Source organism: Elgaria multicarinata, chromosome 2 (assembly GCF_023053635.1).
Source record: "Elgaria multicarinata webbii isolate HBS135686 ecotype San Diego chromosome 2, rElgMul1.1.pri, whole genome shotgun sequence".
NCBI classification, from domain to species: domain Eukaryota; kingdom Metazoa; phylum Chordata; class Lepidosauria; order Squamata; family Anguidae; genus Elgaria; species Elgaria multicarinata.
In genome coordinates, this window is record NC_086172.1 from 179,238,936 (window position 1) to 179,252,511 (window position 13,576).

At 46.6% G+C, this 13,576-nt stretch overlaps 1 protein-coding gene across 2 annotated transcripts in view; it reads right to left on the minus strand.

Annotated features, from left to right (window-relative positions):
* ERO1A (endoplasmic reticulum oxidoreductase 1 alpha) overlaps window positions 1-11,360 on the minus strand; it is a 59,157-nt gene extending 47,797 nt beyond the window's left edge. For both annotated transcript variants that reach the window (XM_063118204.1, XM_063118203.1), the window contains exon 1: window positions 11,238-11,360. In XM_063118204.1, the coding sequence (XP_062974274.1) occupies window positions 11,238-11,330 (93 nt within the window). In that variant the 5' untranslated portion in view covers window positions 11,331-11,360. The remainder of the gene's footprint in view (window positions 1-11,237) is intronic.
* Between the last annotated feature and the right edge of the window lie 2,216 nt (window positions 11,361-13,576).

Consider the following 13,576-nt stretch of genomic DNA (forward strand, 5'->3'; position numbering starts at 1 on the left):
CATTGTCAATGGAGTGGTGAATCCGCTTTGGGGTTTCAGTCAGAACCAGTGAGAACACTAAAAGAGCTGTCTAAGGTGCTTCGGAATTATGGGCTCAAGTTACAGGAATCGGATTCCGGCTGGACATCAGGAAAAACTTCCTGACTGTTAGAGCAGTACGACAATGGAACTGGTTACTTGGGGAGGTTGTGGGCTCTCCCACACTAGAGGCCTTCAAGAGGCAAATGGACAATCTGTCAAGTATGCTGTAGGGTGGATTCCTGCACTGAGCAGGGGGTTGGACTTGATGGCCTTTTAGGCCCCTTCCAACTCTGCTATTCTATGATTCTAGAGTTGTGACTGAAACCCGGAGCAGATCCACTGCCCTACTGAAACTGGAGTCACCAGCTTCCACTGGGTACAGCTAACAATAAGATCACTTGCATTTATATAACATGCTAGAGTGATCAAAGACTTTACATTCATCTTCAATAAATAATCTTTCCAACAACACTACAAGGGCAAATTGCATATTACATGCAAATCTCTGTAACGAAACCCCCAACATCCTGGCTTTCTTTTTTTTTAAAGCAATCTTTTTTAGAATAAAGCTTTTATCTGCTGTCATTTTAAATCGCTCATGGATTCTGTTGCTTGGTTTTGAGGCTGTGTTATTATTCTGCTTTACGTATTTTGGCTGACGTCGTCTGGAAACGATCCTCTCCTGAGTCTGGGGTTCAAAGAAAGTTTTCAGATCATTTGTTTCGGTCATGCCCTCGCTTGCATCAGAGGCCAAACAGGAGGCAACCTCTTCCTGCCCCCCCCCCAACCCCGCCTTCCCGCAGGGAAACCGAGCCCAGAGACCCAGCCCTTCTGAGTAAAGCCATTTCCGGGCAAGGTGGAGACTTCAGCAACGGCGTTGTAGCACGTAGCCTAAAAGGAAGTTGCCATAAACGACAGAGAGATGCAAATTCTGGCTTGCTTGCCAGTATCCTACTGCCTTTATACAAATCTAGGGTGCGACCACACTTAGAAAACTTGTGTACAGTTCTGGTCACCACCAGGGCCGGTGCCAGACTATTTTGCGCCCTAGGCAAGGTGAGCTACTTTCACCCCACCCCATCCCAAAAATGCCAACTTTGATTTTTAAGAACAGATGTTTCCTGGAAAAAATAAGAAGCACAAAACTTGAAACGGCTAAATTTATTTTAAAGCGCAAGAAATACGTCATGCCAATCGTAGCAAACAAATTGGAAAGGAACGTCTATGGGTCTAAAATGCATTATTTAATAGGAATATCACCTCCAAATCATCCCCCCCAACTCACATGTGTGCGCGCACACACACACTCAGCATCACTCTCCAAACAAACACACGCATGAACACATGCATTCACTCAAAGACCCCATGCACTCCATTCACCCATACATTCTCTCTCTCTCTCTCTCTCTCTTCCGGGCGTGTTCCGGAAGTCCAAACAGGGAGCCACCCCACCCCCACCCCAGTGTCCCTGGCTTCGCTTCGGCTGGGCAGGTGTGGGGCGCCATCTCGCCCGCCAGGCCCAGCTGAATCCTCAGGCCGGGCCGGCTTACAGCCAACACATGTGAGTGCTGCACTGTGCCCGGCGCCCCTCTTAGCTTGGTGCTCTAGGCGGCCGCCTGAGTGGCCTCTATGGTAGCACCGGCCCTGGTCACTGCACCTAAAAAAGGATATCACAGAGCTGGAAAAAGGGCAACTAAGACAATGAAGGGGCGGGAGCATCTCGCCTACAAGGGAAGGTTACAAAAGCTGGGATTGCTTAGCTTGGAGAAAAGGAGGCTAAGGGGAGACATGATAGAGGTGTACAAAATTATGCATGGTGTGGAGAATGTAGACAGGGAGACATGTTTCTCCCTCTCCCATAATACTAGAACCCAGTGGGGTCATATCCCATGAAGCTGATTAGTGGGAGATCCAGGACAAATAAAAGGAAGGACTTCTTCACACAGCGCATAGTTAAATTATGGAACTCACTACCACAAGATGTAGTGATGGCCACCAGTTTGGATGGCTTTAAAAGAGAGTTGGAGCTATCAATGGCTACTAGCCCTGATGGTTGTGTGCTGCCTCCAGGATTCTAGGCAGTAAGCCTGTGTGCACCAGTTGCTGGGGAACATAGGTGGGAGGGTGCTGTTGCACCATGTCCTGCTTTGTTCATCCCTGGCCGATGGCTGGTTGTCCACTGTGTGAACAGAGTGCTGGACTAGATGAACCCTTGGTCTGATCCAGCACAGCACTTCTTATATTCTTAGTCCAGCTTCCTCATCCTGGTGCCCTCCAGGTGTGTCAGACTGCAACTCCCATCATTCCCAGCCAGCATGATGGGAGTTGTAGTCCAACATCATGAGGGCACCAGGTTGGGGAAGGCTGTCTTTGTCAAACACAGGTCATTGTCAATATGCAAACCTCTACACTGACATGCGTATGTGTATAATAACTGTTCACACAGTATTTTTGCAACTGGCAGAAATTTGGCATCTTCCACCCAAGTTCCAGTGCCTGGGGAATGGGTTGGGCATAGCCATCTTGTTTTTCAAATGCATGCACATTCACCTTTAAGGCCGATAAGGAAAGTCGATATTCAAGACATGCCTCTAAGATATGCTTTCTCTGAGACGCCTAGGAAGACATTTTTCTCTTTCTCTCACCGCGCCAGAGTTGAATCATCCGACGGAGCTACCTGGCTGTAAATTCACCACTACAAGGGATGTGCTTCTCTGCACATAATGCATAATGCACTTCTGGGAGTCACTCCATCAAGTGGTAATAACCACCAGCATTAGATGATGGTTAGAATTCAGAGGAGGGCAACCAGGATGATCACAGGTCTGGAAACAAAGCCCTATGAAGAGAGACTGAAAGAACTGGGCATGTTTAGCCTGGATAAGAGAAGATTGAGGGGAGACATGACAGCACTCTTCAAATACTTAAAAGGTTGTCACACAGAGGAGGGCCAGGATCTCTTCTCGATCCTCCCAGAGTGCAGGACATGGAATAACGGGCTCAAGTGACAGCAAGCCAGATTCCAGCTGGACATCAGGAAAAACTTCCTGACTGTTAGAGCAGTACGACAATGGAATCAGTTGCCTGGTGAGGTTGTGGCCTGTCCCACACTAGAGGCCTTCAAGAGGCAGCTGGACAAGCATCTGTCGGGGATGCTTTAGGGTGGATTCCTGCATTGAGCAGGGGGTTGGACTCGATGGCCTTGTAGGCCCCTTCCAACTCTGCTATTCTATGGTTCTATAAGGCTCACAAAAAGGATTCAACAAAGTTCGCCCAAAGCTATGAACCCTGAGAGCTAAATGAAGCCTCCATGTTCAGAGGCAGTGTACCTATTTATTACATTTAAATACCTCCCAGCTGACAGATGCTCTCGGTGTGGTTTACAATAGTGAAAAACAAAAGTAATAAAATAACCAAAACAATAAATACAACTATGAAAATATAAAAACATAAGTTAAAATATATATTAAAAAGACAGCAGTAAAGTAAATCAGAGCAACAGATTACAAACTAAATGCCTGCTGGATGAAGAAGGATTCAACCTGGTGTCTAAATGTATACAGTGAAGACACCAGGCGGATCTCCCTGGGAAGAGCATTGAACAGACAGGGGCCGCTACAGAGAAGGCCATTCTCTGGACTCTTCGGTATGGAGTTCCGCAGGGATCGGTCTTGTCCCCCATGCTGTTTAACATGTACATGAAACCGTTGGGTGCGGTCATCCGGAGTTTTGGAGTGCGCTGTCATCAGTACACTCTACTGCTCCTTTTCATCCTCATCAGGTGTGGCTGTGGATGTGCTGAACCGGTGCTTGGCTGCGACAATGGACTGGATGAGGGCTAATAAACTGAAGCTCAATCCAGACAAGACTGAGATGCTGCTGGTGGGTGGTTCCTCTGATCGGATGGGGGGTGTTCAACCGGTTCTGGATGGGGTTGCACTCCCCCTGAAGGAGCAGGTTCGTAGCTTGGGGGTTCTCCTAGAACCATCTTTGTCACTTGAGGCTCAGGTGGCCTCGGTGGCACAGAGTGCTTTCTACCAACTTCGGTTGGTGGCCCAGCTACGCCCCTATCTGGACAAGGATAACCTAGCTTCAGTTGTCCATACTCTGGTAACTTCCAAATTAGATTACTGCAATGCCCTCTACATGGGGTAGCCTTTGAAGACGGTCCGGAAGCTGCAGCTTGTGCAAAATGCGGCAGCCAGATTGATAGCTGGAACAGGGAGATTTGAGCATGTAACACCGATTCTGGCCCGCTTGCATTGGCTGCCTATATGTTTCCGAGCCCAATTCAAGGTGCTGGTCTTAACCTATAAAGCCCTACATGGCTTGGGACCACAATACCTGATGGAACGCCTCTCCCGACATGAACCTACCCGTACACTGCGCTCAACATCTAAGGTCCTCCTCCGAGTGCCTCCTCCGAGGGAAGCTCGGAGGATGGCAACAAGGGAGAGGGCCTTTTCAGTGGTGGCCCCCCGACTGTGGAATGATCTCCCCGATGAGGCTCGCCTGGTGCCAACATTGTTATCTTTTCGGCGCCAGGTCAAGACTTTTCTCTTCTCCCAGGCATTTTTAACAGCATTTTAACAGCATTTAACAACGTTAAGTTTGTTTTTAATGGACCCCAGAATTGTTGTTTTTAAATGGATGCTGTTGTTTTTATACTGTTTTTTATGTTTTTGATGGTTTTTAAATTTTGTATACTTTTAATGTTTACCATTTTAATTGTTGTAAACCGTCCAGAGAGCTTCGGCTGTGGGGCGGTATATAAATGTAATTAAATAAATAAATAAATAAATAATTATTCACTAGGGCTGTCAACCACTTACAGAATTTTCAAGCAGTTAATCACTTGCTTGTTAATCACTCACCTTTAAATAAATATGCATATTATTAATTTTTTTACATTTGTTTTTTCTTATTGTTTCTATGTCTGTTGCATTTGTATTTTTTTCTTTACACTGCTCTTGTATTGGTGTTTTTTTCCTTCCCCCGAGGAACTTACATCTTGCCCTCACAACAATCCTAGGAAGTAGGTCACCCAGAGAGCTCTGTAGCTGTGTGGGATTTGAACCCAAGTCTTCCCAAAACCTCAATGTGGGGAGCGGGGGGTGGTTTGTAAAAATGAAGGGAAGGGCATGTTAAACGCAAGTTACACTGCCATTTGGGCTGCAATCCTATGGATGTATCGGATCTCCTGACTGCCCTTAAATGGGGAGACCTGACCTCTTATGTCCCCTCTCAGCCCCTGCAGGAACTTCCGCAGAATTCTGCTGTCAGAAAAGTAAAAAGAGAGAGGGTTGGGAGAACCTTTCCCGGTCTCCGACCGTGCCCTCAACATGGGGAGGGGGCAAATTTATGGCAACTGTGCAGGCAGGCATAAATAATTCCCCTCCCACTGCTTAAAACCCTCCATGCGTTCAAACCCTGCCCATGACACAAATGTTCATCCCCTATCAGAGTAACATTCCAGAGGCAAAATAGCCTCAAAGCATAAACAAAGGTGCTGAACTCACAGCTTCACTGATTATGAATCGCTCCCAGCAGTGAATCAACTAAAGCTTGTGTTGATTAATCTACACATTTCACCAATTAGACCGCAGCTCTAAAATCCTCAGATCAAACAATCCCACCTTTTATAAATAGATACAGTCCCTATTTCCCTACTATGGCCAGCTGAAAGAGTCCTATTCCGGCAGATGGCCCCACACATGCACACCCAAAGAGGCAGGCCACTTTTAAAAACAAACCAGAACTAGCCTCTTCAGCAGTGGCAATCCCACCCATCACCATCCCGGCTAAGCAATGCACATGTGCTTTTCTCCCATGCATATGCAGCAGATTCCCTATCTAGGCCGCAGGTGGCATTATTATATAGGCTGACTGCCTCTGGAGGTGGCATATAGCCATGAGGACTAGTAACCATTGATAGCCTTTTCCTCCACGAATTTGTCCAACCCCCTTTTGCAGCCATCCAAACTGGTGGCCATCACGGCTTCTTGGGGTAGCAAATTCCATAGCTTTATAAAGAGCTGGGTCATCCTGGTTTTGCTGGACACAGGGGGCCTTGGAAACACAACTAGCCAGAGAAGCAAAGAATGGAAGCCTATGCGGCAGGGTCTTGCTATTTACTGTGTAATCTGTACAGCACCATGTACATTGATGGTGCTATATAAATAAATAATAATAATAATAATGGAAGGTGTCAAGGTTTTAAGTTTCACTTCATTCCTCTTTGCTGCTCATTTCAAAATCTACTGAAAGGCAATACCGCCCATACCAAAGTCACCATTTCCAAGGCCCTTGATGTCTTTGGATTCCCTCTGTTTGAAATAACCTTCACGGGACTGGTGTGGATAAGATGAATGAGGGGCTCTTAACCAAGATCAAGAGGTGGAGCTCATAACCCCTTTCCTGCAGCTGCTCTTCCTGCTTTAACAGCAGCTAAAATATTTCATTGGACCGGTTCAGACAACATGCTAAACCATGGTTAGGCCTCTAACCCTTTTCCAGAAAATGGTTAGTGAATGTGGTTAAAGTGTGGTTTACGCCCTTATCTGGACAGAGATAGCCTTGCTACAGTTATCCATGCTCTGATAACCTCTTGTTTGGATTACTGCAATGCGTTATACGTGGGGCTGCCTTTGAAAACGGTCCGGAAACTTCAACTGGTACAAAACAGGCAGCACATTTACTAACAGGGACTGGCCGACGAGACCACATCACGCCAGTCCTTTTCCAGCTTCATTGGCTGCCAGCCCAGGTCCGGGCCCGATTCAAAGTGCTGGTTTTAACATTTTAAGCCCTAAACGGTTTGGGGCCAGGCTATCTGAAGGAACACCTCCTCCCATATGTACCTGCCCAGACCTTAAGATCATCTACAGGGGCCCTTCTCCATGAGCCCCTGCCAAAGGAAGTGAGGCAGGTGGCTACTAGGAGGAGGGCCTTCTCCGCTGTGGCACCCCGGCTGTGGAATGAGCTCCCCAAAGAGGTCCGCCTGGCGCCTACACTGTACTCCTTTCGTCACCAACTGAAGACCTTTTTATTCTCTCAGTATTTTAACACTTAATTTTAACTTCAATTTAAATTGTACTGTTCTAACTCTGTATTTTAATCTTATATCAATTTTGCTGCATGGTTTTATCCTGGTTGTGCTTTTAATACTGTATTTTGTATATGTGCTTTTAACCTGTTGGTTGTTTTATTATGGTTTTAATTTTTGTGAACCGCCCAGAGAGCTTCAGCTATTGGGCGGTATAAACATGTAATAACTAAATAAATAAATGTAGCCCATTGTTAGGAATGGTTCACATGACGCACCAAGCCATAATATTTAACACAAAACACTTAACCATCATGGTTTAGCGTGTTGTCTGAACAGGGCCATCAACAGCAACAATTGCTCTGCTTAAGGTTAAAGAGTGTCCCCACTTGACCAGGGTGTGAAACCAGTTCAGAGGCGGAGAGAAATGGGCGAGAAGTGTGTGATCCTGAGGCCTGATCCATTAACCGCAGTAAACCGTAATATTACTTTTTATTTTCTTAGCATGCAACCAACACCCAATACTGTCACCCAACTGGGTGTCCCACTTTGGAAAGATGCAATAAAACCAGGTTCTAAAGCTGAAATACTCAAAAGCCATGAGTAATCTTCCAGAAGGGAAGGAGAGGGGGATTTCTTTTGAGTAAACATGCTTATACATGGGGCAAAAATTGCATAGAAACAGGTTTTCTGCTATACACCTCAGCCAAATATTGACTTCCACCCATGTGTTAACAAGTATTAGAATGGCAGCACAATTGTTCACGCAAGATTTTAACTATGTTTGTATATACCTTCCATTCCACATTTCTTTCTGCCCGGTTGCGTCATTAATACAGAGAAAGAAAATGCACTAATGAAATTCACACACCCACACAAAAAGTGTCACAAGTGACAGACAAGTAAGATATTTGCCTTCGTCACACCCTATAAAAAGAATTCGACAAATTCAAGGAAATCTATCACTGGATGAAGAAAACATGGAAACCAGCTGTCACAAATAAAGTTACAGATTTTGTCCAATGAGAGAAGCTAAAACCAGTGTGTTTAAAAAATATCAGTAGGATTTGATCATTTGGAACACTGAATCATCGGTTTGCAAGTTTATAATGTTTGTGTTTTATGCTTTTTATGTTTATAAATAAAGTATTTGTAGAAAACCGAAAGAGACATACGCCAACAGGCACCTGATGCTAACGTTGGAACCCTAAGACTAGCAAATTGAAATGAATTAATCTTATTTAGGCAATACAAATTGCAGGCACAGGGCACCCAGTCTAGATGGTGATCACAGCAGGAGGAAAAGCTTTCCCTAAGGTCTCAGCCCTGACTGGATCTCTCAGTGTGATGAATTGGGAGTCGGGAGATCTGGGTTCTAGTCCCCACTCAGCCATAGAAGCTCAGTGGGTGTCTTTGAGACAGTCAAAGACTCTCAGCCCACCCTACCTTACAGGGTTGTTGTTGTGAGGATAAAAATGGAGAGGAGGGGGATTCCTTAAGGAGAAAAAAAGTGGGATATAAATGTAATAAATAAATACTTTGTGGGGGAAGACATCACTGCTAGCTATGTTTTTAAAGTAATGTGGTCTGACTCTAAGCAAGCAATTTGAAACACATAATGGGTAGAATCCACATGGCATTCTACTGAAACAAATGGCTACAGCACAAGACCCTAACTTTGCTGATCTGGAGCACCATTTAAAAAGGGGTTCTGCATCAGAACCCACAAACTAGTCCCAAATACAAGTGAGGGATGAGCAAGGCTTAATTTGAAGCGAGACTCAGAGGCTGATATTCAAAATAACAATAAGGAAAAGAGCATCTCTGGGCATATTCAAAGTGCCCATTACAAACTGCCCACACAGGTCTGGGTTTAGGGATCAGAGCTTATAGGTCAGATAGCAGCCCCACGCAAGTCTCTTTTTGCCTCCTCCTGCTTCGCAAAGGCACAACAGCTTCAGTCCTGGGAGCAAATCTCACCCAACTCTGTAGGAATCACTTCTGCATAAATATGTAGAGGAACACACTGTGGTTTCCCCATAACGTGAGGCCTGGAGCTGGTGAGGTCACCGCTACAGTTCAAGCAAGGACTGTAATTAGGAACAATAAAAAAACTGCCTGCAAACTAGGGTTGTTCAGCAATTAAAGTAATTTTAGCTGATATGCAGCACAATCCTAGGTGTGTCTACTCAGAAGTAAGTTCCATTAAGCTCAAGCAAGTGTGTCTAGGATTACACCTCTATTTTAACCCACTGATTTACAGCGCAATCCTACGGAGTGTGTGTGTGTGTGTAAAGCCCAATCTGCCAGCTTCCCAATGAGCTGGACTACAATTTACATCATCCCCCAGTTTGGGGGTGATGGGAGTTGCAGTCCAACCCATTTGGAGAGCACCAGATTGGGGAAGGCTGGTATAAAGGATTGCAGCCTTAAAAGTGCAATCCTACGCATGTTTATAGAATCATAGAATAGTAGAGTTGGAAGGGGCCTATAAGGCCATCGAGTCCAACCCCCTGCTCAATGCAGGAATCCACCCTAAAGCATCCCTGACAGATGGTTGTCCAGCTGCCTCTTGAAGGCCTCTAGTGTGGGAGAGCCCACAACCTCCCTAGGTAACTGGTTCCATTGTTATACTGCTCTAACAGTCAGGAAGTTTTTCCTGATGTCCAGCCAGAATCTGCCTTCCTGTCACTTGAGCTCATTATTCTGTGTCCTAAACTCTGGGAGGATCGAGAAGAGATCCTGGCCCTCTTCTGTGTGACATCTTTTGAAGTCTTTGAAGAGTGCTCTCATGTCTCCCATCCAGGCTAAACATGCCCAGGTCTTTCAGTCTCTCTCCTCATAATACTGGGAATTGTAGGATGTTTCGTTCTGTTTAATCTGTTTCTTTTTCCTAAAGCTTTTAAAACTTGATGTTGTGCAGACTTTATACAGTTAGTTTTACCCTACCCTGTGCCTGCTTACCCTACCCTGTGCCTGTTTGCATTCTCTTCCCCTCCTTATTGTTTTACTATGATTTTATTAGATTGTAAGCCTATGCGGCAGAGTCTTGCTATTTACTGTTTTACTCTGTACAGCACCATGTACATTGATGGTGCTATATAAATAATAATAATAATAATAATAATAATAATTTAATGAGATTGTGCCCTTAATTAAAACATACCTGCTTTCTAGTGTTCAAAAGTACTTGCAAAGAGCCAGTGTGGCGTAGTGACTAAAGTGTTGGACTGGGAGTTGGGAGATCCAGGTTCTAGTCCTCACCCAGCTATGAAACCCACTGAGTGACTTTGAGAAAGCCACAGACTCTCAGCCGAACCTACCTCACAGGGTTGTTGTGAGGATAAAAATGGAGAGTTGGAGGAAGATTATGTACACCGCCTTGGTTCCTTAGAGGAAAAAAGGTGGGATATAAATGCAATAATAAATACAATAAATTCACCTCCATTTCTTTTCATTGTCAACCTTGTAACCATATAAGGTAGGTCACTATTATGACTTCCTATAGTAGTGGTGTGTGGGTGTGGCAGCTATGGGGAAAGTGTTTGAGGTTAGGAAAACGAGTCTCACTATTCGGGGCTCCCTAGCAAGTTTCGAACTGGCGACACATCCCCGTGTAGACTTCAGGCGCTTTGCCACAACCCGTAAAGCATCCATGGAAACCTCCCTATAGAATCAGAGAACAGCAGAGTTGGAAGGGACCTACCAGGCCATGGAGTCCAACCCCCTGCTCAAGAGGGAAGTCCAGCCCAGTCCAGGCCCCTCCCCGGCGGGTGTGGGGCACCTTGAAGCCTTACCTGCCGGTCCCCGCAACACGCGACCTCCCCCCCCACCTCCCCCATGGCCCATTCACCCATCAACTCCAACCCCGACGCTCTGAGCGCGTGCAGAGTGCCCTCTGGCGTCACAGGGGCAGCGGGGCGTTGCTTCAGCCCCGGGACCCGACCCCCTTCCTCTCCCTAGGGTGGTGTCCCACGTCAGTCCTAGTTACAGAGCAGACCCACCCATCGCCATGAACGGGACCGGACCGGACCGTGAGAGAGCCCCACCGGTTTCACTGGGTTTCCTCGACAGAGTGGAGACCCGCCCTCTCTCCCCGGGGCCGGGCAGGTCTACTCGGGAGTAAGCGCCGCGCAGTGAGGATGGGGAGGCGTGGGGGGGTGTCCCTCACCTGGCAGAAGCAGCGCTGCTCGGCGGACGGCGATTGCGCGGAGGCGCAGCCCAGCAGCAGCAGCAGCGCCAGGAGCAGGCGGAGAGGCGGCATCGTGGCGTCCGCGGGCAGCAGCAGGCGAAGCGCTTCCCCGGCTGCGGAAGGCGAGCCCAGCTGAGCGCCTCGGGAGCCGGTCCCGCCTCCTCCCGCCTCCGCCTCCCTTCCGAGCAGGGCGTCGTCACAGCTCCAGCCGGGGAGACGTGCCGCGCAGCCCGCAAGCCAGGATCGGCCCCGGCGGCGGGGGCTTTCCCCAGCCTTTTCCCGGCCCCATTGCAAGGGAGGGAGCCGCCGCCGCCGCCGCCGCCGCCGCCAAGGTTGGACTTCGGGGCCCCAAAAGACGCCCCCTGCGGCATCAGCGCAAGCCCGGACCGCAACGCTGCAGCATCCTACCTTTACCACCCCACCCTTACCTTTAGGACGCAATCCCATGCCTCTTTAGACAGAGGAGGGAAAAGGTCCTACAACTCCCAGCATGCCCCGGCCAGCTGGAGCATGCTGGGAGTTGTAGGACCTTTTCTCTGACTCAACAGGCATAGGATTGCTATTACCCTATTTCTTCGATTCTAAGACGAACACTAGTTTCAGTACCACTAACAGAAAAAAAGCTTTGATTGTAAGAATAGTAATCGCACCCGCGATTCTAAGACGCGCCCCGTTTTTAGAGATGTTTAAATGGGGGGAAAAGTGTGTCTTAGAATCGAAGAAATACGGTATTGCCCTATTTCTTCATTCTAAGACGCACTCCTCCCCACCCACCCCCCATATAAACATCTCTAAAAATGGAGTGCGTCTTAGAATCGTGGGTGTGTCTTAGGGTGGTTTTTTTTTTCTGTTGGTGGTACTGAAATTAGCGTGCGTCTTACAATCGATGGCATCTTACAATCAAAGAAATGTATTATTAGAATCATAGAATAGCAGAGTTGGAAGGGGCCCACAAGGCCATGGAGTCCAACCCCCTGCTCAATGCAGGAATCCACCCTAAAGCATCCCTGACAGATGGTTGTCCAGCTGCCTCTTGAAGGCCTCTAGTGTGGGAGAGCCCACAACCTCCCTAGGGAACTGGTTCCATTGTCATACTGCTCTAACAGTCAGGAAGTTTTTCCTGATGTCCAGCCAGTGACTCTGGCTTCCTTTAACTTGAGCCCGTTATTCCGTGTCCTGCACTCTGGGAGGATCAAGAAGCGATTCTGGCCCTCCTCTGTGTGACAACCTTTTAAGTATTTGAAGAGTGCTATCATGTCTCTCCTCCATCTTCTCTTCTCCAGGCTAAACATGCCCAGTTCTTTCAGTCTCTCTTCATAGGGCTTTGTTTCCAGACCCCTGATCATCCTGGTTGCCCTCCTCTGAACACGCTCCAGCTTGTCTGCGTCCTTCTTGAATTGTGGAGCCCAGAACTGGACACAACACTCTAGATGAGGCCTAACCAGGGCCGAATAGAAAGGAACCAGTGCCTCACGCGATTTGGAAGCTATACGTCTATTAATGCAGCCCAAAATAGCATTTGCCTTTCTTGCAGCCATATCGCACTGTTGGCTCATATTCAGCTTGTGATCTACAACAATTCCAAAATCCTCGTTTTTATTATTATTATTATTATTATTATTATTATATATTTATTTATGTATTTATTATGCTATATCCTGCTTGGTGTAGATGTGTTGGTGGGCCCCAATAGTTGACAGTGCACTTCAGTATTTATTTATTTATTACATTTCTATACCGCCCAATAGCCGGGGCTCTCTGGGCGGTTCACAAAAATTAAAACCATTCAAAGTGTAAAACAACAGTATAAAACCATAATATAAAATACAATATAAAAGCTCAACCAGATAAAAACAGCAGCAATGCAAAATTACCAATTTAAAACACAGCATTAAAATTTATTTATAGACTGTTAAAATGCTGGGAATAGTGTAGATCCTGCAGTGCACTTCAGTACCGCTATAAATAGGGTGACCATATGAAAAGGAGGACAGGGCTCCTGTATCTTTAACAGTTGCATAGAAAAGGGAATTTCAGCAGGTGTCCTTTATATATATGGGGAACCTGGTGAAATTTCCTCTTCATCACCACAGTTAAAGCTGCAGGACCTATACTAGAGGGACCGGATTTAAAAGAGGGCAGGGCTCCTGCAGCTTTAACTGTGGTGATGAAGAGAGAATTTCACCAGGTTTATTTGTTTATTGCACTTATATACCGCTCGCATAGCCAGGGCTCTCTGGGCGGTTTACAGGCAGTTCCCCATTTATACAAATGACACCTGCTGAAATTCCCTTTTCAATAGAACTGTTAAAGATACA